Here is a 25,497-nt window from a genome sequence, read left to right as displayed (position 1 = left end):
ATAAGCCTGCTGTAATAATAAAAACGTAACTACTTACTTTTTAGTGTTCCGTAGTCAAATGGTAAAAAACGGAATCCTTATGGATTCGTCCTGTCTGTCTGTATGTCACAGCCACTTTTTTTCTGAAACTATGAAAACTATACTTTTGAAACTTGGTAAGTAGATGTATTCAGTAAACCGCATTAAAACTTTCACACAAAAATAGAAAAAAAAACAGTAAATTTTGGGGGCTCTTCATACTTAGAACTTAAATTCGAATTTTTTTTTCAGCAAATCCATACGTGCGTGGTATCTATGGATAGGTCTTTAAAAATGATATTGAGGTTTCTAATATTATTTTTTTCTAAAATGTGTGTTCGAATCTGTAACTTCTAAAATTAGAGAAAGATAAAACTAAAAATAAATATATTATGTATATTACTATGCAAACTTCCACCAAAAATTGGTTGATTTCTACATATTTTTCCAAGGTCAAGTCCCTGATCCTTCTCCTACATGGGGAAAGAAGCTTATTCAGTGGCGTAGCGTAGTGGGGGCGGGGGGGGCGGCCCGCCCCGGGCGGCACTTTTTAGGGGGCGGCAAAATTGAACAACACTTAAATAATAAAAACAATTAGTAAATACTAGCGGCCCGGTACGTGCTTCGCTACGTATAAAGTGAAATAATAAAAAAAAATTACATCAAATTCATTATTAATACAAAAAAAAAAAATTGCTAGGCTATTTTAAAACTTAATCCAAAACATTTGGATAAACAGTATTTTTTGTTTTTCCATTTTGATAAGCAATAGTCGAAGACTTTTTCGTAGTCCACAAATGCCATACACAGCGGCTGATTATATTCTTCTGTCTTTTGTATAATCTACTGAACAGTATGGATGTGGTCTACAGTGCCGTAGTCATTTCGAAACCCCGCTGCTCCGGTAGTTGGAATTCGTCGAGTCTTCTGGCGAGACGACTCGTAACAACACTCGAAAACAGCTTATAGATATGGCTCAGAAGTGAGATCGATGTGTAATTCTTTGACAGAGACTTGTCACCTCTCTTAAAGAACAGCACCAAACACACTACTGGACCACACCTCTGGCGTGGTACCTCGGTGGGTGACGGCGTGAAAGAGTCTCGCCAAGACTTTTAGGGCAGGTCGCCCTGTGGCTTTAAGTAGCTCAGTCGTAACTACGTTATCCCTATTCTGCTCAATCAGAGTAGCAATCTCTCTCGTATTTGAGCAGTGGAGGTCTTGGCGTACAAGTTTTCGTATCTTCTTGGAAAGTGCCCTCTGTTCTGGCGAAGCTGCTTGAGCAGTGAGCAACTCGCGCCTCCGCCACATTAGATCCAAGGCTTCGGAAGAGAGTTGGACTGCTTTGTTGACTTCGTCGGCGGAAAGTGCCTACGACCTAGTGTACACACCGTCTTCACCACGTTGTCGGTCATCTCTTCCACGTTGCCAGTAGTTTCCAGCGAATCGAATCGGTTTTGAAGTTCCCATTGAAACTGCTCGGAGCCACATAGTAATTGGGGCAGCGTACGTCGGAGAGTAGATTTCACTAAGCGGGCCCGCTCTTTTCGGAGGTATATATTTAAAGTGCTCCGCAATAGCCGTTGGTTACTGCCAGTGTTAAACCAATTAACCAAGGAGACATCTCTGAATATATGCCTTTTATCCGCTATGATGAATCTATCTCGTTCCTCATCATAGTGTTGGGGCTTTGCCATGTACACCGCCTTTGGGGCTTCTTCTTAAAAAATGAATTCATCAAGAAGAGCCCCTCTGACTCGTAGTAGTTGACGAGCATCTGTCCCCTGCGATTCCTGCGCCCCTACCCGCGTGGTCCGATCCTTGATTCGTCGCGGTCTTGTATTCCCACTTTAGCGTTGAAGGCTCCCATAACAACGTTGTAGAAGGCCGAAGTAGTCCCATGCATGGCCATAGTAATATCGTCATACAAGGCTTCAACTTCATTGTCAGATTATGCTGAGGTCGGCGCATAGAGCTTTATCACTTCTAGGGAGTACCTGTCAGTGAGTTTAAGTACAAGGTACGCTACCCGGGTCGACACATTGCTGACTTCCACAACGTTGTTAGTGAGAGTCTTGTGGACCAGAAAATCGACGCCACCTTGGGAAAGCCCATCACCTTCACGGAAGCAGAACAAGTGCCCGGAGTCCAAGATCATCGTGTCTTCGCTCTCTCTTCAAACTTCAGACAACCCTAGTATGCTTCACTTAAGTTTAAGTTTAAGATTCGGTTTTACTTCCAGTTCGGTAAGGTTGTGGTCCAGCCGTAACATGCCTCCATTATACGTAACCGGTACGTAGTACCTGTAGTTTTGAGTGGCAGCCTCCCGTATCCCGGTGATCCTCAGCACCCTCCGCCCCACCGTTACCGCGGCCGCTGCTGTAGCCGGGAATAGTGGGGCTACCGAGAACTGAGGGCCTAAAATTCTACCGCGAACTCATGAGGGTTTTTGCCCATAGTCACTACGCTGGGCAGGCGGGTTAGTGACCGCAGGGCTAGCTTTGTCGCACCGAAGACGCTGCTGCTCGTCTTCGGTTGTGTATTTAAAAAGCTAGCTGTAGGATGGCTATACCGCCATCGGTCGGCTTCACTAGTTCCACAGTGGTATTGGAACTTTGCTATTTCATATTATTAACTAGCTGACCCGGCAAACGCTGTTTTGCCAATAAACTATCTACTATAATATAAGTGTGCGGGGATTTACTTATAAACGAAAGCGTTGTAGACGATGAAAGTATGCTTTATTTACTGCACAGAAAAATTAAAATAATACGTATAACAGTCACTACTACGATCGGTACACAAATAAAACCAAAAAAAACAATGGCCGAAAACAGTATAGTGAGTAAGACAGGAGACCGGCTTTATTCTCATCCCCGTGATGTTTGCTGGGTGAGAGGTGACAACGTAATGTAGACATCTAGCGGGGATAACTGATCGATTGATAGTTATCGACCGGCGAAGGCAGGAGATCAAATTAAATTAAGAAAAAAATCACAATTAAAGGAAATTATTGAAAATAATAAAAAATAAAAATTGCGATGGAAAATTAGGGCTTGATCGTAGAAAGGTTGAAAATTAAGAGTAATATAATTTTTTTTATTCTAAGTCATGACAAAATAAATATAAAAATCCTGCCAAAAAAAATAAAGTTTATAATTAACAAATAAAATATAGGGGTTGATCGTAGAAGGTTGAAAATTTAGGGTTGTATGTATTTTTTAATGATGTATCATAAAAAAATAAAAATATAAATAATTCATCTAAAAATAAAAAAAAAATAAAAAATTATGGGTGGACTACAGTTAACATTTAGGGGGATGAAAAATAGATGTTGTTCGATTCTCAGACCTACCCAATATGCACACAAAACTTCATGAGAATCGGTCTAGCCTTTCGGAGGAGTTTAACTACAAACACCGCGACACGAGAATTTTATATATTAGATTAATTTATTTATTTTACATGAAATAGTATGTCTTAATAATGATCACTAATCTAATAAAATCTAATAAGTACTATTAATTATTTTGTATTGTTATTTAATTTAAGAAATTTTGATTTGGGCAAATTGAGATAAGGATTGATGAATTTTGCATGGAATTAAATAAAGCTTTATCATTATTATTATTACTATTGGAACTTTTCTATCCCTTAGTCACCTCTTAAGACACCCACGGGATGAAAGGGGGTGGCTAAATTCTATATGTCGTAGCCACTCAGCTAAGTAAGTTTTAGTATACTTTAAATTGAAATACCTAAATAAGGGGGCGGCAAAATTTTCTTCCGCCCCGGGCGGCCGACAACCACGCTACGCCACTGAGCTTATTGCCCAGCAGTGAAGCGTTATTCAGGAGTTCTGAATATTTTACATTCATTGTTTCTTACACTTGCCTACTACAAACAGCTTAGACCTAAAGATTACTAATAACTTAATAAGTATCTACGTACGTACGTAGATAAATATGATTTCCAACCACGGATTTCAGCGCTGATAAACTCACAATGTTTACTTAGGTGATTACCTAAAGTCCTAAACAATAAAAGTATCTACTTTTGAGCTTGCACAAAACCAGCTTCTACTTTATAAGTACTCGTTTTAGTACCTTTTAATTTTAAATATCACAAAATTACATGGGAGTTATGAGTGAATATTTCGCGAGGATTGGAGTAAAACTTAATTCAACATGGATTCCCGGCAATAAATCGTTGCGTTTTTACAGAATCGAATGAGAGATAACATTTACAAATTGACCTTGAAAGTTGTTTTTTTTAAATTTCCGCCACGTTTTGATGAAAGCTAACTTTGACCCATCTATATATTGTGGGCAATGTGGTCGGGAACAGTGACGTCACCTATGATGTCGAGCGATCGCTCGCAACATCGAGCACGGGCCTTAGGTGAAGTGATAGAATGGGCTTTGCGGGCGTTGCGGACGCTTAGTGAAACGCGGCCAAAATAAGTACAAAATTGAGTGGATGACAGTTGGCACTTCCAATCATTTTGACATTGGCATATTTTTTAACTTGATTTTACCTTACGTCATTCGATCGTGATAAAGAGATTGTTTGTCTTTGAAATATAGTTATTATCTACAAGCAATAAGAACGAAAATCACTTATGTGGAATCAGTATTAAATAATATCACGTCGATTTATAAACAGTGGAGGGAGTTTGGGTATTTGGAGAATGGTCCTAGAAATTGTTATTAACACTACAAAAGCAAACTTCACCTGATAAAGTGCATTCGTTTAATGTATAAAATAAAATTGTACTAATAGTGTATTTAGTATCGTTTTATTTTTATATAGTATTTAGCTTTATTTTTTACATTCTTATTTTAAATTAAAATCATGGAGCGTAAATTTTTAAATGTTATTTTGCTCGGTTTTGGGTTTATGTTTGTGTTTACCGCTTTCCAAACTATGGGGAACATAGAGGTAAGTGAATTGAGACTATTATTTTAGTGAAAACTTTAATAAAAAGACTCGAAATAGTTGTAAACAGTAGCTACATTATTTAATATCTTACACTGAAGATAAATATTGGAACTACCTTCATGCATCACTGCAAGAAGTGAAATTGCATTCTTATAGTACAAGTGCTTGAACACAATAATACAGATATTAGTATATAGAAACAATTGCATAGTACTACTGAAAACCTACTTTCACACTCAGCCTTCAACATCAAGTTTAATGAGGATTAAAGTTTATGAAATGTTTATTGAAACTGATTGTTTTATGTGCTATATTGTCTACAAATAAAAAAATTGAATCGGTATTACACATTATTAGAATGTCAAAAAATATTTTTTTTATGACATTCTTATAATGTATAGTAGTATATAAAAAAAAATATTGTAAAAAAACTTTCCTATATAGGAATGAATGTCCTGTGGTGAATGTTTGAAATAGTTTAAAACAAGAAGGTAAAAATTTAATTACTTATAAATAAAACAACTGTGCATATAAAGAACACTTTTCCTTTGACTACTCTATTTCCTGCATGACATTTTGTTTTAAATATTTTATGGAAGTAAGAAGTACAAAAATAACTATTAAAAAATAAAATATTATTTAGTCTTAAAAATCATCATTCATCATTACATCATTACAGCCTATATATACAGTCCACTGCTGGACATAGGCCTCCACAAGTTAACGCCAAAAATAACGTGAACTCATGTGTTTTGCCCATAGTCACCACGCTGGGCAGGCGGGTTGGTGACCGCAGTACTGGCTTTGTCGCACCGAAGACGCTGCTGCCCGTCTTTGGCCTGTGTATTTCAAAACCAGCAGTTGGATGGTTATCCCGCCACCGGTCGGTTTTTTAAGTTCCATGGTCGTAGCGGAACTGCGTTATCCCTTAGTCGCCTCTTACGACACCCACGGGAAGAGAGGGGGTGGCTATATTCTTCAGTACCGTAGCCACACAGTACACAGAAACAATTTTGGTATAGAATCTGTGAATAATTTAAAAAACAAATCTCGTAAGAGGTAATAAATAGTAATAGGTAAAATAATTCCGAACACTACAAAAGGTGAACATTCCGTAAAGGGCATAACGCAACAACATTTACGTGTCTTCGCAGCTGCGTGATTGGAAACTAAATTAATAGGGTTGAGTCTGTAACATCTCTCTGCTAATAATAATAAACAGCTAAATCACTTTCTTTATAATGTATAATAAATTTCTTATAGTATATTTCCATAATAATTATTAAATATTATTATATGTATAGATAATAAACGTTATAGAATAGAATATGCTTTATTGCACACCACTCGCACACACACGTAATGTACAAAGGCGGTCTTATCGCTTAGTAGCGATCTCTTCCCGACAACTTTTAGAAATGGAAAATATATATTGAAAAGGTAATTTGTAAATAAAACTAAAATATATAAACTACATAATATAAACAAATAATTGTGTTTGCTCGCAAACGAAAAAAAAAACCGACTTCAATTACATCGACGAGTAATACAACGTAGATCGACGAAAAAATAGTCAAGTAACTACGCGTTATCAAAGATTACTCAAAAAGTAGTTATCAGATCTCAATAAAATTTATATGTGACCACATGACAAACATCTTCGATTAAATTAAAAAGTATTAAAATCGGTACACCCAGTAAAAAGTTATTGCGGATTTCCAAGAAGTTCCTTCGATTTCTCTGGGATCCCATCATCAGATCCTGGTTTCCTTATCATGGTACTAAACTAGGGATATCTTCTTTCCAACAAAAAAAGAATTATCAAAGTCGGTACAACCAGTAAAAAGTTATTGCGGATTTTCAAGAATTTCTCCCGATTTCTCTGGGATCTCATCATCAGATCCTAGTTTCCTTATCATGGTACTAAACTAGGGATAACCCCTTTCCAACAAAAAAAGAGTTATCAAAATCGGTACATCCAGTAGAGTTATGCGGGATAATACAACGTAGGTCGACGAAAAAAGCGTCAAGTAAAAACGCATTATTAGATATAACTCGAAAAGTAGTTGTTAGATCTCAAATAAATTTAAATGGGACCAATTGGCACACACCACCTATCGATTAAAAGAAAATTTGTCGAAATCGGTCCACACGGGCAAAAGTTCTGATGTAACATACATTAAAAAAAAAAAAATACAGTCGAATTGAGAACCTCCTCCTTTTTTGGAAGGCGGTTAAAAAGAAAACATAATAGAAACACATTACATATGCAACACTACACAAACACTATATTACAAAAGTAACATAAATTTATTTAAGTAAACAAAAATATCGAGGAGGGGATCAAACCCGCAACCGCCAGCGCAACAAGTACAATCCATGGCTGTGACCGCTGCGCCAACGCGGCGCCAATAAACAAAAATAATAAAGTTGCTTATTTGCAATAGGCAGCCTTATCGCTAAAGCAGCGATTTCTTCCAGGCAACCTTTGGGCAGAGGACTAGAATTGATTGTTAGTGGGGATAGGGGCGCAAAATATGTACTATTATCAGACATAAACATAAGTACATATTATATATATTCACACATACACATATACATACAAATACACCTACATAAATACATACATATACACGTACACAAATATCTACATAAACACATAATAATTTGATAACAAAAGAAAAATACATACACAGAGAAAAAATAAATTGAATAACGAAGAAATGAAATAAAAAAATATTATGATGACAAGAACATTGCCTTGGTTAACCTCTTGAATGATTCCAATGTTTGAGCACGTCTTATAGATAGCGGCAACGAATTCCAAAGGCGATTATTAATGTAAACATACAATTAAATATTTTGTGAATATTACAAGAGCCTACCTACCTGTTACCATTTATTGATATCGAGCAAAAATAGGCAAAAAATGGCGTTTTTTTGTATGTGAGCCCCCTTAAATATTTATTTTATTTATATTTTATTATTTATTATTAAAGTAAAAATACAACTGAGTATTTTGTGAATGTTTCAAGTGCTTACTTATATCAATAAATATCGAGCAAAAAAGGGCAAAAAAATCGCGTTTGTTGTTTAGGGGGCTCCCCTTAGATATTTATTTTATTTTGTTTTTAGTATTTGTTGTTATAATAGCAACAGAAATACATAATTTGTGAAAATTTCAACTGTCTAGCTATCGCTGTTCTTGAGATACAGCCTGGTGACAGACAGACGGACGGACGGACGGCCAGACAGCGTAGTCTTATTAATAGGGTCCCGTTTTTACTCTTTGGGTACGGAACAATAATAATAAATTAACTTTATATATTTACAAACATGAAATTGAAAATAAATATCCTTAACTACCTCTAAACCTATGGTTGAAAAAAAGTTATTAAAACTTTCAAACGTGCAGTAATAAACCCGGTTGAGCGTTTTAGTTTTGGAGGAACACAGCTAAACTTTACAACATTTTTTATTAGGGTATTTACTATTGACCATATTTTCTTCAAGTTGTTCTTCGCTGCCATGAATTGTTTCAGATATAATTCATTTCAGTTTTTTTTAGTTTTCCATCTCACCATGCTCCTATTAGTTCTGAACTCACTCTGGACACTCATTATTCGGGTCTAGTTTTAATTCAGCCATTGTCTATTTCTATAAGCTAAATCCTCTATAAATAATATCTCTCTATATCGATAATATCTCTGTTAATCCAATCTTTTTGTGGTGGATTTGCCACATTTATTTTAGTTATTTTACAATTTTATATGATTAGGTGTATATATTTCTCCAGATCATTATAGCTATTGTCTGTTGAAAGAAAAGGCCTTTCTTTAATGTAGTTTTTCAATTTTGAATAGTTCCTAGCCTGATAGTGTCTTATCTTTAATGGAAGGGATTCGTGCTGTTTGTTGTTTATGGTCGGAGAGAGCGGAGTCAACAGTAGCTAGGTATGTGATAGTCAGTATCTCTTGAATTAGGTAAGATATGATCTATCAGTGTTTTGGTCCTTGAGGTTTCTCTGGTATAGTATTTCTGCTTTAAGTTTGTTATTTTGAACTCTACTAGTTCGAAATCAAAAATTCATTTTGTGTTGGATAGTCCATTTACCGAATAAGACTATAGGCTATGTAATATTTTAGTACTTTTTCATTCAAATTAACCCGGTTAAAATTGCGAGGCAAGCTAGTAATGTAATATATGAGCAGGCGTTCATAAACTACGTTCATGCGAACGCTAGGAGTTGCGTCGCTTGGTGTGACAAAATGATAAAAAGAGAAGGGAGACTTTAAAGAAACCTGACGTTGGTAGCTTATCATACAGTTCTTTATTGTTTTTCTCAACATTCTTGTATTTAATGCTAGTTTCCAGCCGCGGCTTTGCCCGCACCAAAGCAAGTGAAACTTTGTGGGTTTTAATGTTATCAGCTGGCCTAGCTTTTGCAATGTTTTCTGTTGATACTCCGCTCCTATTCGTCGTGGTGTAACTGTGTATAACCTATTGCCTTCGTTGATAAATGGGCCATTTAAAACTAAAATAATTTTTCAAATCGAACTAGTAGTTCCCGAGATAAGCGTGTTAAATCAAACAAACCAGGAATAACTCAAAAACTACTTCTCAGGTATTGTTCAAATTTTTAATGTCAGACAAATAACAAGCACCAGCTTTCGAATGTAAAAAGAAATATCAAAATCGTTATACCCACAAAACGTTACGAGCATAATACAATACATTTAAAACAATACATAATACAATACATTAATACATTTAAAGTACCGTCGAATTGAGTACCCCATACTTTTTTTAGCCGGCTTAAAATATATAATAAGCTGCTTTGATACCAATCTACATATTAGTTTACAGTTTATCGGTAGTGAATTCTTAAAAGTAAGGCTAAAAATATTTTATTACGTAATTAACGGATGACGAAAATATATGATTAACTGCACCATGCAGAATGATTCTTGGAGGATATCATGGTTTGATCAGTGTAAGCTGAGTAGCAATACGTTAACCACAGCATTTAGACTTCGGTCCGGTCACATTACACTTAATAAGTTTGCTTACCTGATGAAAAAGGTACCATCTCCGTTGTGTACCGAATGCGACATCATTGAAGATGCAGTTCGCATTATGGTGGATATGTGTCCTAATGAAGAAGATATCAGAAATGATATGCAGCAAATAACTCAAAATTTTAAAGAACTTGGAGGTCTTAATTCAATTCTGGCGTATCCTTTCTCAGAACTGGCTAAAATATTGTACAAGATTGTAAACATTGGTATGCGAGGATGACCTCATTAATTTCTTGTATGTAAATATGTGATGTTCCTATGGAGTTGCGTAGTCCCTATAATAAAAAAAAAACATTAAGAATATACAAATTTAGTTCGATATGAGTAAGATACTCAACCCTTCGAAGTCCGTACAACACTGATCTTTTTACCAAAAAATAAAACAAATTTTAGGTACACTATAACCTCTTTAAAATCGAATTCAAGATGAAAAAAAAGAAAAGTATTTTACATAATTGAACATAACACATGGAGTATATTGATGTTACCTACTAGCCAGTTGCAAAAATGCTAATTTATGAGTATAGCCCTCGAAGATACGCGTAGTGTAGACTGTCCAAGGAATTGATATCGTTCGGTAACCCCGATTGCGTAACAAATTTATCTATGTAATTATTTTAAGTCAATATCTCCGTTTGTATAAAATCTTTTGAAAAATTGAATAATAATTATTACAAAAGTATAAATAAACGCCTGACACTAAACGGCACCGGATTTGAATAGAGGTCCGGAAATGAACACAACATACAAACACCGTCTGGACCACTATAAACTTCCCTTTACAAATATTTGTCCCTTTGTGGTAATCTCATCACAAGATTAATATAATTTTTCACTTGTACAATTTAGGTATATGTTAAGTTTATACAAAATTTTTACTTTTTAGAATAAGTAATGTCAGAAGTAAACAAAAGCCTCACACTCAACGGCCCTCAACTAGAGTGTACTATTGTTTCGGAGGGCTGGATATACATATAATACACAATACACACAACACAAGCACAAACGCCTAGACTACGGTAAATACCTACTTCTATGGCCTATACAAGTATTTGTCGGACTTGCGACTGCCAGTGCAGCCAGCCAGTGCTGCAAACGCGTAGCTAAAGTCCGCAAGTATTTTACGAGTATATAAAGGTACCGAAAGTTATAATCATAACTTATATTTATAACATAGTATTTTCATTCGATTTTATTAGCATTGCCTTGTAAGAAAATAAAGATATCCTGTTTACGATACGGTGTCATGATTGTATTTGTTTCTTATATGTAGGTCGGAAAGCGTAATTTATTATCACGCGTAATAATAATTTCTTCCCCGGCTGTCCTAACAAGTTATTGACATGACCATATAGAGATACCTCAATTATGTAAAGTGAATTGAGAATTTGAGATCATTGTCCGAAATTCGCGTTGGTGATTACGTAACAGTTTTTTTATGGCGTTACCTTAATGTCAAATTGTTTTGTGTAAGTACTAACCGAATGATATTTATTTCGACATCCATGTATTAAATACGTAAATGGTATTTTGGTGAAAGATGGCAAGTGTGTTTAGTTGATAGTACAATTTGTACAGGTTGTACAGGTTGTACAATTCATTGAGTATTGAGTACATCGAGTGACATACAATCGGGCTACTATTAAATGTGGTTTTTTTTTTCTAGACTAGGTTAATAGTAGTGTGTTTAGTCTAGTGTAGGGTATATGAAGCTAATAAGATATATATCGTAATTAATTTAAAATTATTATCCATGACAGTCTGTTGATGTTATCTCCGTTAGTCGATAAACTCAAGGATCGCTCTATTTAGGTCACATCGATTTACTGGTGTGATACGAAATTTCAAGAGTATATTTCCAATAACATGTCAATGATGTTGACATTATTATCAGTCAAATTATAATAGGAATATTCGCTAATATTATTTCTCTGGTGGCAATGACTTTTTGATATAAATAAAACTGGTCTAACGTCTTTGAATCGACTATTTATTATGTATGTATAGTTTCCGCAATTAACTCGTTTTTCGTGTTTATATTTGAATGAGTAAATTACAAATAAAATATTCTATAATAATTTCTATATTTTCTGATCATAATGTTTTATGTTCTTTATCATCATCATCATCAGCCTATCACAGTTCACTGCTGGACGTAACCCTCCCTTAGATTTCGCCACAAGCCACAAGCTTCATTGTTTCATGTTTTACTTCGAATTCATTCCTAAAGTTTATTGACGAAAAACTTTTTTTGAAGATTTAAGCTAAAATCAAAGCTAACGGCAAAGGCTAACGGAGTAAAGAATTCTTACTCCTGTTTCGGAAATCGCAGGTGGTTTGGTTATAGGCCAGTATCAGACGCATAACGAAGAAATCACTTTTTATAAACTAAAATAATTAAATTTCGTTCATATCATGATAAATATTTAATTTGTAAATAAAACTACTTAAACAACTGATAATTTTCATTTGTATATATTTACGTAAGTTATATATATATTCTTGAACAAAAAATACAAGTCGGTACTTGAGTAAAACGTTTTAAATATAATTTTTATGATGAATGGTATACATATTATTTAAAGTAAATAAGAAAAAAATAAAAAAATAAAATACAGTTTTTAGCTGGACATCCTATACACTCCTTACTAATACCAATACAAAAAACATTGAATCTTATTCTTGCTTGCCTCTCTATTCGTATATTTCTCAGGGTTTCCCTCTATCCAGTACACAAAAATAATTTTTGATAAGTTTGTTATAAAAAAAAGAGAAGTAATAACTCTGATTGGATTTCGGAACCTCCACTTTGGTTACGCTACACAGTTATTTTGTTTCTTTGAAAAACTACGTTTAAAGTATATGTTATAGATTATTGAAAGGTAGGCTGAAAAATTGAAAAAAATATAAATTTTAACAGGATTATTAATAACTAGCTGCGCCACGCGGTGTCACCCGCGTATTTCCGATTCCGTAGGAATGTCAGTATAAAAAGTAGCCTATGTGTTATTGTCTATTTCTATACCAAGCTATCTATGTACCAAGTGTTATTAAAATCGGTCCAATAGACATACACACATATAATTATAATCATCATCACTTCAGCCTATCGCAGTCCACTGCTGGACATAGGCCTTCCTATGTTCGCGCCAGACATCCCAATTTTCTGCAATCCTCATTCAGCCTATACCGGCAATCTTACGTAGATCGTCGGTCCAACGGGCCGGAGGACGTCCCACACTGCGTTTCCAAAGACGCGGTCTCCATTCTAGGACACGTCTGCTCCACCAGCCATCGGTCTTGCGACACAAGTGACCAGTCCACTGTCACTTCAACTTGCTAATTCTGTGGGCTATGTCGGTTACTTTCGTTCTCTCGCAGATAGTCTCATTTCTAATCCTATGTGTGAGAGAAACTCCAAGCATAGCCCGTTCCATTGCACATTAAGCGACTTTAAATTTGTGGACCAGTCCTTTCGTCGGTGTCCACGCCTCGACACAGGCAGGACGCATTGTTCGTAGACTTTTGTCTTCAAGCATACATACATACATATAATTATACATACATATAAACATCCATTCTCACAAACTTTCGCATTTATAATATTAGTAAGACGAAAATATTTTTATGTAGTATAAATTTCCGCTCTATCTATCTATCCGCTATGTCTTCTGTAATAAATTCATGCATTTTTTAAATTCAAATATATTGTAGGAATATATCGCTTGTGGGATAAATAAAATGTTCAACTCATTTGGTATCTCATATATTAACTCCATCACAAGATATAAACAACAAAGATGGAAGGAGAGAGAGCCAGTGTGTACAGTCTATAATAAATTAAAAGCGAAAACGAAACAATACAATTATCTTTCCTAAAAGGTCTTAAGCTTTCCTGGTAGTTAAAAATGGCATTAACATCTTGTTACTATGGTTACGTCTTGAAATTTCTTTTTACGAAAAAATAAAATTATCACATCATTATAAGACACAGATTACACAGAATATATATAAGTAAAAATAAAGATAAGATAGATGTCTGTAACTATCTTTATGCTTTGTTTGTAATATATTTGTGGTGTACAATAAAGTCTAAAATAAATAATAAATAATTAAATATGTGCCCACATCACTCCCCTCCAGAGACCGTCACTACGGGTGGTAAAAATCTGGAAATCTGACGCGTCTGCCTGAACGGGTGGTTCTTTCGCTTGATGGATAACTACTGTTGTTACTACTATTGTTACTGCTATCAGGGGAAAGTTTAGTAAACATGTATGCAGGCTTAAGGCGGTCTATGGACACAGAAACTGTTTTGCCCTTTACTAAAATTTTAAAAACTTTGTCTCCACGTTCTAACACCTTAAAGGGACCTGTATATGCAGGACTCAATGAGCCTCTTAGCATATCTTTCCTTGAGGTCATTAAAAATAAAAAATTTGTTTTAGCTATGGCGCGAAATAGGGCTGTTATTTCTCAGCAAAAGTTCGTATGCGGGCTGTAAAGTCAGTAACATCGGATGTCGTCCTCGTCTCACTTTGGAAAAATTCTCCCGGTAGCCGACACAAAATTCAGCTAAATTCGAAATCGAAACTGTGGGTATTAAGTCGTCAATGTCAAATAAATGCGAAGGCCATAACATTTTTATGTATTAAAATAAAGATGGGTTTTATACTCTTACATTGTATTCAAGCAATAACTTCTCATATAAATGCTTATTTAATCCTTTTTCGTTGTTTTCGAAATTCCGAAATGGGTATCCTTAAGATGTTGCATTATTGTTTGTTTTGATTCGGATGCCACATTTGACGTGTGAATATTTCGCAACTTTATCGATTGTGTATTTTAATTTTGTATAGTTATTAAAGTGTAAATTATGTCCTTGCTTTCTTGCGCACCTTGTTCTGGATTTGAAGCTAGTAATGCAGGTGTTACCTAATGCATAATTTTCTATTTGCAAGATATTTCAGATAAATGCTCATTTATAAAGACTTATTAACAGGATCAATAGTTTCTTATTTATATACGTACTTTTGTACCAGTACTATTCGTGTGGTTTTAGACGCATTTAGCTTGATGACTGTCACTGTGTATATATCTTTGCAAATAGTAATAATAGAACTTTCCAATTTATCCTCTTGCGGTTTTTTACAATATCAAGGATCATGAGAAACGTTCATTACCTTCTAATCAAAAGTTCACTATAAACTTTTAAAATGGCCGAACTCTCATGAAACTCTCACCTCAAATTTTATCATCTCAAGAGCGGAATTTTGTAATCTTTAAAAAAAAAAGAGTTAAATATACTATTTAATTTCTACCGTTAAAAGAAGTGATAGTTGAAAAGGAAGATTTAAGTTACACTTATACAATAGTACATTATTTTGTTCTCAGAAAACCATATTGGACAGTATCTCACAGGATGACGCAAGCTTCACTGGCGATGGATATACTTCGCTGGCCATCATCTATGCAACTCTTGCTGTTTGCAACTGGATGGCTCCCTCCGTCATTAGCATCACGGGACCGAGGGGCGCAATGATCGTCGGTGCATTAACATATTTGTACGTACTGTGATTTTTATTAATTTGATGAGATCTAGGGAGTTCTATTGAATACGTGTGATACATGGTACAGCAGGTTTTTCAAACGTAAATGCATGTTGCATATGTCAATTTTTTAACTTAAACTTTTTTCAACAATAATGTATTAATTTTAATTTTTATATAACATTAACGTGATGTTCAGACTACGACTTCCGCACCACTATCGAACATTTTTTCGTTGGAACATGGAACTGGGAACATGGTGTCGCTTGCCCGCTTCGCGTATTTATTGTCAGTTTCAGTAAATTTGTTTAAAATACTAACGGGATTTAACTGCGCAATTCTTTTGAGAAGTAGTTTGTTTCTCAGAAATAGCTTTAAAAATTGGTGCGTATTTAGATTACAATTATTAGAATTTTACTTTCCAAGTTTATGGTGGATGCGGATATATCAGAAAATTTGCGGAAAAATGTAGAGATGCAGATCAGATAGATAATGGGTATGTCAGAAAGGTGCTGTTATTGTAATATTAATGATACTATAGCAATAAAACGAAATTACTTTGTTTTTAACTTTTTATTATATATGGCACATGTTTACAAGATAGGATACTTATTAACATCCACTGGTTTGAGTAGGACAAAGTTTTTGAACTGGATTGACATTTTCGCTGGATATGTTGTGACAATCATCAAGTCGACCTTCACAATCTAGTCTTAGACTCATAGAACTCACAGAACATTGACCAAAACCACATTGGTATGCATGCCAGTCTCCAATGTCAGTAAATTTTAATATCTAAGTAAACAAAGGCAATTGTTTATGCCGATAAGAATGCTTGTAGCATGAAGTAAATTAATCTTTTACTAAGGATCTCTTTCACGGGTTCTTAATAAATTTTATCTTACACATAAATTACTGATAGAAAATATCAGAAAACGGAAAAACAGGCCATTAATCCCCGTTTCAATTCAACTAAACGAACTTCAACTTCTTAACTAAATGGTTGTGATATAGGTATTTGGCGGATATAGTTTAATGATTAAGATGAAAAATTTAAGAATAACTTGTATGTAGGTATTAGACAGATACGGTTATACATCAGATAGCCTAATCAGCAATCAATAAAATGTTAATATTTTATCACAATTTAACTACTTTGTATTTAGTGTGAACTTTCAAAACTATTAAACTCAATTTGACCTTAATATTTTAACTTAGAGATTGTCATTATTGTGTTATATGCATTTGGTCGCGTATTGAACTGTATAACGATAATATTGCAAGTAGCCGAGTACGCTCTAATAAAAGCTACGAACGTTGTGTAACGTTCTATTGCGCCGTGGGTTTATCTATTACGGTCTTGGATTTAAAACGCGAAGTTTTCCTTTATCGTAATTTACCGACCACATGCAATTAATCGTTACTTCACTTCTATATTGAGGTATAATATTGTTACATATATTACCGTTATATATTACCTTTCAATTCGATAGTTTTGTTAAGGAGATAGCTCTACATTACTAAAAAATCTAATTCTTAAAAAAAAATATTTTTTTTATGTATGTTCGGGGATAACTCTGTCGTTTATGAACCGATTTTGATAATTTTTTTTTTTTTTGGAAAAGAGATATCCCTAGTTTGGTACCATGACAAGGAAACCAAGATCTGATGATGGGATCCCAGAGAAATCGAGGGAAAGTCTCGAAAATCTGCATAACTTTTTACTGGGTGTACCGATTTTGATGGTTTTTAATTTAATCGAAAGCCGATGTTTATCATGTAGTCACATTTAAATTTAATCGAGATCTGATTACAACTTTTGGAGTAATCTTTGATAATGCGTATTTACTTGACTATTTTTTCGTCTACCTACATTGTATTACTTGTCGATATAATTGAAGTCGGTTTTTATTCGTTTGCCTGCAAACAATTATTCTATTAAGGTTACAAACAAAACTCATACAGTTTGGACTTAAAAATAAGAAACATTTGTTATAGTACAGACACAAGCGTTTTTAAACAGTTATTTTATTTAATCAGATGTATGTACTATGTAGTTATACTGATACACAAATGTAATTCTCATAATCTTGATTAACGAAAGGTTGTGTTATACATAATACCAACCAGTAACTTTCACTGTCAGCTTTACTGGTACAAGTACATTGGTAACACATTTCCACTGTACTGCGAAATCATCGTCATTGCATCTACAATGACATAAATCAATAACACGTACCTATTTTTGTTTTTTTTATCATGTAACAACTAATAAGTGTGCTATTTATAATTTAAATTACTTTTTTGTAAATATAATCTTTATTGTAAAGGGAAAAGGTCTAAATTTGGGTAAATAAATATTTTGAATGATGTTAGAGATTAGTTATGGTGCTGCGGAGCTAACTGTAATTTCTCCTGACGATGTTGCGTAAACATTATTACAATTTCTTATCGTATGGTCAAAGAAAAGTACAAAATACTAATGAAGATTTTTAATTATTATTCAGTATGAATTTATGGTATAAGATTATTTTTTGTATTTTATATAACAATTAAATTAACGGACCATGAACAGCAAATATTTCTCGCTTCTTTTCAAACAACTTCAAAACAAAAGGAGGAGGTTCTCAATTCGACTGTACTTTTTATATGTGTGCTACCTCGTAATTTTTTACTAGGTGACCGATTTTGACGATTGTTTATTTAATCGAAAGCTAGTACTTGTCATGTGGTCCCATTTAATTTTGATCGAGATTTGATGAGTGCTTTTTGAGTTATATCTAATAACGCGTATTTACTATTTTTTCGTGGACCGATTCCAATGATTCTTTTTTTTTTTAAATTGAAACTTGGTGTCACTTGGTTCCGTTTAAACTAGATTGAGATTACAAGATTTTGAGTCTAATAATGCCTATTTACTTGACTATTTTTTCGTTTACCGACGTTGTATTACTGGTTTATGTAATTGAAGTCGGTTTTTTTTCGTTTGGGAGCAAACATATTTATTAAGTTTAAACCCCTGTCACAGTAAAAAAGGAGTGTAAGTTAGCACTCAGAACACGAGCGATACGGGATCCGTTACTTCGACGTCGCTGCATGCATTTTAAACATATTGAATGTAGTTTTTAAAACGAATACGCCAAAGCTTTTTCATGTACCTATCAGTCCTTCAGTTGTTGTTCTGTTAACTGTTTCTGGATTATTAGGCAGAAAAAATACTAAGCTAATTTTTATTGCATTACTAGTCTTATCACACTATACTGTAATTCTTTGCGTTTAATAATTTTAATGAACAGTTACTGAGTATGTGCTGTCACATTTCTCTCATTTGAAAGCGTTTTAGATGTCTGATAATTTTTTATTAGATAACGTTATATTTATACGAGTTGACACATTGTTAAAGAAATATTGATTTAATTTCTTATATAGATTACATGATAAGGAGTTCATACAAACCATTTATTTTGTTTTTAAATAAAACTATTACTTAAGCGTTGAATAAAAACTCTTTGATAAAGGATTATAATATTTTGTAAGTTAAATGGGAATAAAAAAATTTTTGACCTTACTCTTGTAATTAAAAAGAATGTCTAATAATAACGGCAATGAATTACAATTACAAAGCGATGCATAGAATTCATTGGCGAGTAAATATTTCGATCTATTTAGTACCTACCTTCACCGCATACGATCCAAGCCAAGGCCAGCGAGTTTTGACACACCCATTTTATTGTACGTCACACATTATAGCCTTTATTTACTGCCTACGTATGATCAACGTCTTGAGACCTCGGTTGTCAAGTTATTTGGGTAACTATTTTTAAACAAAAACAAAAAGGCACTAAGCACGACCTATTAAATAGGTATATACGAGTATAGTGTAACTAGTTCTTACACACGGAATCGTCTGAATGTCATTTTATATCTTATTGCTGTTATTATTATATTTATTCAAACTTAAGTATTTTGTAGTCTGATCGATGGTGAGAATCTCGTCAAATCTATATTATTATTTGTATCTATTAGAGCTTGACTATTATTTTATTTTTATATTATTTATTGTTTATAAGTTTAATACTATCCACAATACTTTGATAAAAGTTAATTAGCCTTTAATATGATAAAATCTCTAGAGGGTTTTTGCGCGATAAACAAAGAAAGAAGCAACAGGTTTGAACATCGATCGCTATTTCGCTAAGAGCAGGAAACGTTTTAATAACAACGAGGGCATACGTAACATACAGGTTGTAAGGGAATATTATATATATTGTACTTATAGTTGCAGTGTATAAGTATTTTATACATTGAGTTAGGTATTATTACTTTAGTAATAATAGTTCAATGATTTTATATTGAGTTTTCTTGGTTTCCCTATGAGTTATAGTTATACATATAGAATACTAAGCTACGTTTCCAGACTTTGTCCTCGTAGATTTCTAGTTATCTATATATGTAGGTACTTACTTAATTTCATCTAGATCCGTATAGCCTTTCTGGCGTACTTGAGTAACTGGATAGATATACAAATATTTTAGTTTTTAATAACATATTTATGTAATGATTGAAATTGAAACCGAATTTCTGAGAATTGATTTATTATAGATAAATAATAAATTAAAAAAATCCGGTTTCCTTATCATATAACAAGGAGAGTCTCGCGGTTTCACACTCCTTTTCTTTTTTTAATTTGCGTTTTTGTTCTTATAATGTCTGCAATGTGGCGCGATGTTTAATAACACCACCAATAAACTAAATTAAAGGCTTTCTAACGCGAAAAGTAGTTTAAATTTTTTATCTGCTACAATTAAAATTTACTTAAGTGTACAATTTTCTTAAATTATTTTTAATTCATTATTATTTCACGGCAATATTCGTTTAAGCACTATCATTAGAATTCCGTTGATCGTAGAAATTCGTTCTAACCGTCAAAAAAAAATATTGGGATTTTGTTTTTATTTGGTAGTCATCACCAGTTTATTGCAAGATAAGAAGAGTTAATTATCATAAAAATTTTGTTGTGATATTCCTATGATTAAAAGTATAGGTATTTCAGTTTTAAATATCTTTGTTTACAAAACTTTTTTTTTCGTTCTTAATTTTTTATTAATAAACGAAGTCAAAAATAAAATACCCTCTAATTTGTAGTGAAACCAGCCAAACTATGCTTTGACACTTCTTCGTAAGAGAAGAAGAGGCATTTACCCAGCAAAAGCATTATGAGCGGTTACAGTAGAGTATAAAAAAATATAGATCTATTGCTCAGAGTTTTAATCACAAGATGAGATAAAAAAGTGTACATATAATTATGATATAAATAATTTTATTGTATATAAATAAATAAAAAAACTGTTCATATTTGTCAGTCATTTATATTCTGATAATTGTGTTAGATATGTTTTTGATTTTTTTTCTTTTATTTTTGCAGTTTAAAGTAGTTTCTCCATATACAATTTTGTGAATTCGTTAAAATTTTGGTCTCTTTTATTCGTTATATACGTCTATGGTAACAACCATGATTTATTTTAGAACGATTGCCCAAAAAGGGATATTTGTAATCGACAAGGTTAAGGTGAACTTAGAGGCGACTATTTATATTTCAGTTGTGTCCTTGATAGTTTTTATGTTTAATTCGTTGTTTTGGAAAAATCCTTGGTTAAAAAAAGTAATAAAAAAATCTTGAAGTTTGTCTAGGGAATAATAAATATTAAACTTAATTCGTTGTTCTACTGAATGACTGATAATTATGTAGTTTTAATAAACCGTTTTATTTCGATCACATCGTTATCATACACAGCGCAGTTATGAAAGGAAATGAGTATTGTGTAACTCTGTCTATTCCTTATCAGAGATATTTCATATATTTTGAAACTAATGGATTTTCAGTTACATGTAGCAAGAAATGGAACGAATTAGGTAATTGTAGTTGTAACTTATTTTGAACATTTTATTTTTGTGTTGATGGAATTTTGTAATTTATTGTTTATATTTGTGAGGAGAATTTTCATTTCCCGATTTACAAATCAATAAGTAAATTATCATACAATTAAACTTTCAATGTAGACTTGTAAGGAAGTTATGGAGAAAATTATGTTTGACCTTGCATAGCGATCACGGTGAAGCAACGGCAGCTATCTATCACTTGTTGTTTAATTACAATAGAAGGAAATAGCTCTTTATCTTTCTTTAATTGTATTTGTAAATAATTGTTAAAGGCGTACTTTAAACGAATCTTTTCCACGAAATATTTAGAGCTGATTACTAATTTTACGGAAGTTAACATATCAAATCGTCAAAGTATTAAAAATAAATTATATAAAAAATATTTTATTGAATTAAATTAATTAAAAAATTTAACTCAATAATATAACATAAAATTTCTCACTGGTCGTTTATAAACATAGATTCAAGATTATTGATACTTTTGGTTCAAAGTTTAATAAAATTTTACCTTCAGTCAAATTAGTAGTAAGGAAATGCAAAAATATACTTGATTTTTAGTTCATAAGATTTTGAATATATCTATGTAGGTAAACTGGTAAATCTAAATATTTAACGTATTTACTCGATATCTACTCTTTTCTGTTTATTTTTTAATGTAAAATTGTGACATATAAATAAAGGTTTTCTTTCCAGATTCTTCATAGTATCGTTTCTCTTTCCTCGCACGTGGCTCCTATACGCGGCGAGTATATTGATAGGCGCAGGAGCGGCCGCTATATGGACGGGACAAGGGAACTACCTGACGTTGAACAGTGATGCTGATACCATATCCAGAAACTCTGGTATATTCTGGGCGATGCTGCAATGCAGGTAAGCTGTTCTTATAAGGCTTTATCCTATGCTTTGACACTTTCATTCTGTATTGAAAATTTTGACATATAGTTGATATTTTTTGTACCTCTATAACCAATGTCGAAATAGACCGCGTAAGAACTTTTAATATGTTGATATGATGTAGATATGTTGATTAATCTATTCTTAATTGTACACAATATTATTAAAATAGTCTTGGTATTTACACAAATCATGTTCTAAAATGATATTCTAGAAAACGTGTTTCATTTGAGGATAATAGACGTTTTTTACCTATGATAGAGTGATTAGGAATGAATTGTGGTCAGCATTGTCCGTGAATGGTTTGAGCAGTGTTCTTATACGAGCATTGCAATCTCTTTACAGGCATTCTAGTGCTTGTGTGAGGATAATTGGGGCACTGAATGGTTAAAATCGAAAAAGGTGGAAGGCGGACAGGGATGTGTAGCGTCACCGTGGCTGTTTAATCTATTATATACAATCTATCATATACAATTGTTTGACAGATTTAAAAGAAAATGAAATGAGTTGAGAATAAATGAGTTACTCGTCAAATGTCTTCTCCATGCTGATGATCAAGAATTACTTGCGTCTTCGCCCGAAGAGTTGCAGGAGATGGTAACTGATATGAGTGGAACTTTTGTAAGAAAGGGAATGAAGATGAATTTAAAGAAGACGAAAGTGATGGTGTTTGAAAGAGATGAGGCAGTGACAGACTGCAATATCGTGATTAGAGATGAATAAATTGAACAGGTGAATGAGTTTGTGTATCTGGGTTCAAAGTTTACAAGAGATGGAAAGTGTGAGAGTGATATTGAAAGAAGAGTGAATGCAGGAAACAGGGTGAATGGAGCTTTGCACTCCTTTATCAGCAATCGGAAGGTGTCTAACAAGGCTCGTTTGGCTGTGCAATGGGGGACGTTGGTTCCAACACTCATGTACGGAAGTGAAAGTTGGATATGGCAGAAGAAACATGAAAGTAGAATAAATGCAGTTGAGATGAGAGCGTTAAGAAGTATGATAGGAGTTAAACTGAGTGACAGGATAAGAATAGTGAGATAAGGAAACGTTGTGGTCTGAAAGAAGATCTAGTGACAAAAATTGAGAAAGGTATGCTCATGATGGTTTGGTCATGTCGAGAGTGAAGAACGATTGACGAAAAAAGTGTATAAGGCGAGTGTGAATGGAAGGGTTGGAAGGGGTAGACCTATGCGGACGTTCCGAGACGAAATAAGGGACGTCTTGAAAAAAGGCCAGGTCAAGAGTACCCTAAACTGAAGAGCATGTCATGCATAAAGGGAATAATGAAAGTGTACGAAGCGAAAGAAGTATGTAAGTATCGTAGCAAGTGGAAAGAAGTGGTCTCTACCTACCCGTACGGGAAAGAGGCGTGATTATATGTATGTACGTATGTTTTACCTGAGTCACAGGAATACAACTTAAAGTATTTACAAGAATGTCAAAAACAATTCCGCTCGTATAGTTTGTTTGTATAACATATACACGACATATTTGTACATGTATAATGTATATCAAATACAAAGAAATCCCTAACAAATAGTAGGTTTCACGCACGCCGTAGCATCTCATTTATTCTCTATTTACCTATTACTTTTGTTAGTTTATTTTAATTTACACACACATAGCTTACTAATGACAGCGACAAGATGTCGACATATCTATATATTATTTTATTTTATACTAGCGACTCGCCCCGGCTTCGCACGGGTGAAATGATGATACTAAATATACTACAGAATGTCTTTATATACAACGTTCACAACTTTTTTGTCATTAGACAATACAAACATATTTTCTTTATAGTTTACTCTTTAATTTATAAATTATTATTTTTTAGTCTGTGTATTGTATTAATCATATATAACCTAATGTACTTACTATAAATGCAGTTAAAAAATTAACCTTAATACCGACTAAAGTACGAACATAAAATATCGAAAAAATGGTTGCGCTGGCGCGGCGCCGGCCCCTCGGCCGGTTCCGCTGCAACCTTTATGTCCCTGCATTTTAAATCTGTAATGTAATACATATCTTAAAAAATATTCAATTAAATTACATGCTGTAAATGCCTAACGATCTATATTAAATGCACAATGCATTTATGGTTCTTACTTGGATAAGAATTAATGCTGTATGGCATAAAATCGCTTGGTCAATAAGCCATTATTTCTCGTAGAAAGTAATGGTTATTGTGGTTTATCCCTGAGAGACAGACATATACCATCCCAGACTTTTATGTAGACCTTTTTAAGGCGTAAAATACTGTAGTACATTATTTTGACTTATCTCGTAGGGTTCAGCCAGCGTTTGCACTGTAAGCGCAAAAAAAAATGTGTTTACTTACAACATCACATTAGAAACTTCTAAAATTATCACTGTTTCTCTACTATACTATCCACGTGTTATACATATAAACCTTTATCTTGAATTACATTATCTATCAAAAAAAAAAACCGAATCAATACCCGTTGAGTTGGCAAACGTTGTCTTGCCGCTAAATGCTATTTAAAAATAGGGGTTGGTGGTAGAAGGGTGAAAATTTAGGGTTGTATGTATTTTTCAACGCCAAATCATAATAAAATAAAAAAATAAATAATTTATCTAAAAATTTAAAAAAAAATTAGGAGTGGACTACCCCTTAACATTAAGGGGGATGAAAAATAGATGTTGTTCGATTCTCAGACCTACCCAATATGCACACAAAATTTCATGAGAATCGGTCAAGACGTTTCGGACGAGTTTAACTACAAACACCGCGACACGAGAATTTTATATATTAGTCAGTTTAATTTTATTGATTTGCACAATATATGTAGACAGTTTTTAATTGACTATCTTTTCATTTCCAAAATGTGGTTTCATTTCTGAATTATAAGCAAAAACTTAGAATTTATTCTTTATATTCTATTTATTTTATTTCAATTAACAATATAATTATTTTGCTTAAAATTTCGACTTTATACGTAAATACTAAAAGCAGTCTCTACCAGTCTATCTTAGGTAATATAAGACAGGACGCTTGTAGAAGAGGAAAATAGAATGAATAAGTTACTTTTATGTTAATTTTTATAACATGC

The 25,497-nt window shown here is 33.4% G+C and overlaps 1 protein-coding gene across 1 annotated transcript in view; it reads left to right on the top strand.

The window, feature by feature from the left end:
• Positions 1-4,863: 4,863 nt before the first annotated feature.
• The window catches only part of LOC123657398 (UNC93-like protein MFSD11), a 30,379-nt gene continuing 9,745 nt past the window's right edge, over positions 4,864-25,497 (top strand). The window contains exons 1-3 of the mRNA XM_045592947.1: positions 4,864-4,959; positions 15,432-15,601; positions 22,220-22,396. Of these exons, the coding sequence (XP_045448903.1) occupies positions 4,873-4,959; positions 15,432-15,601; positions 22,220-22,396 (434 nt within the window). The 5' untranslated portion in view covers positions 4,864-4,872. The remainder of the gene's footprint in view (positions 4,960-15,431; positions 15,602-22,219; positions 22,397-25,497) is intronic.

The sequence above is a fragment of the Melitaea cinxia genome, chromosome 10, assembly GCF_905220565.1.
Source record: "Melitaea cinxia chromosome 10, ilMelCinx1.1, whole genome shotgun sequence".
In the NCBI taxonomy this organism is placed as follows: domain Eukaryota; kingdom Metazoa; phylum Arthropoda; class Insecta; order Lepidoptera; family Nymphalidae; genus Melitaea; species Melitaea cinxia.
The sequence above is the reverse complement of the archived record's forward strand: the minus strand, read 5'-3'. Positions and strand labels throughout refer to the sequence as shown.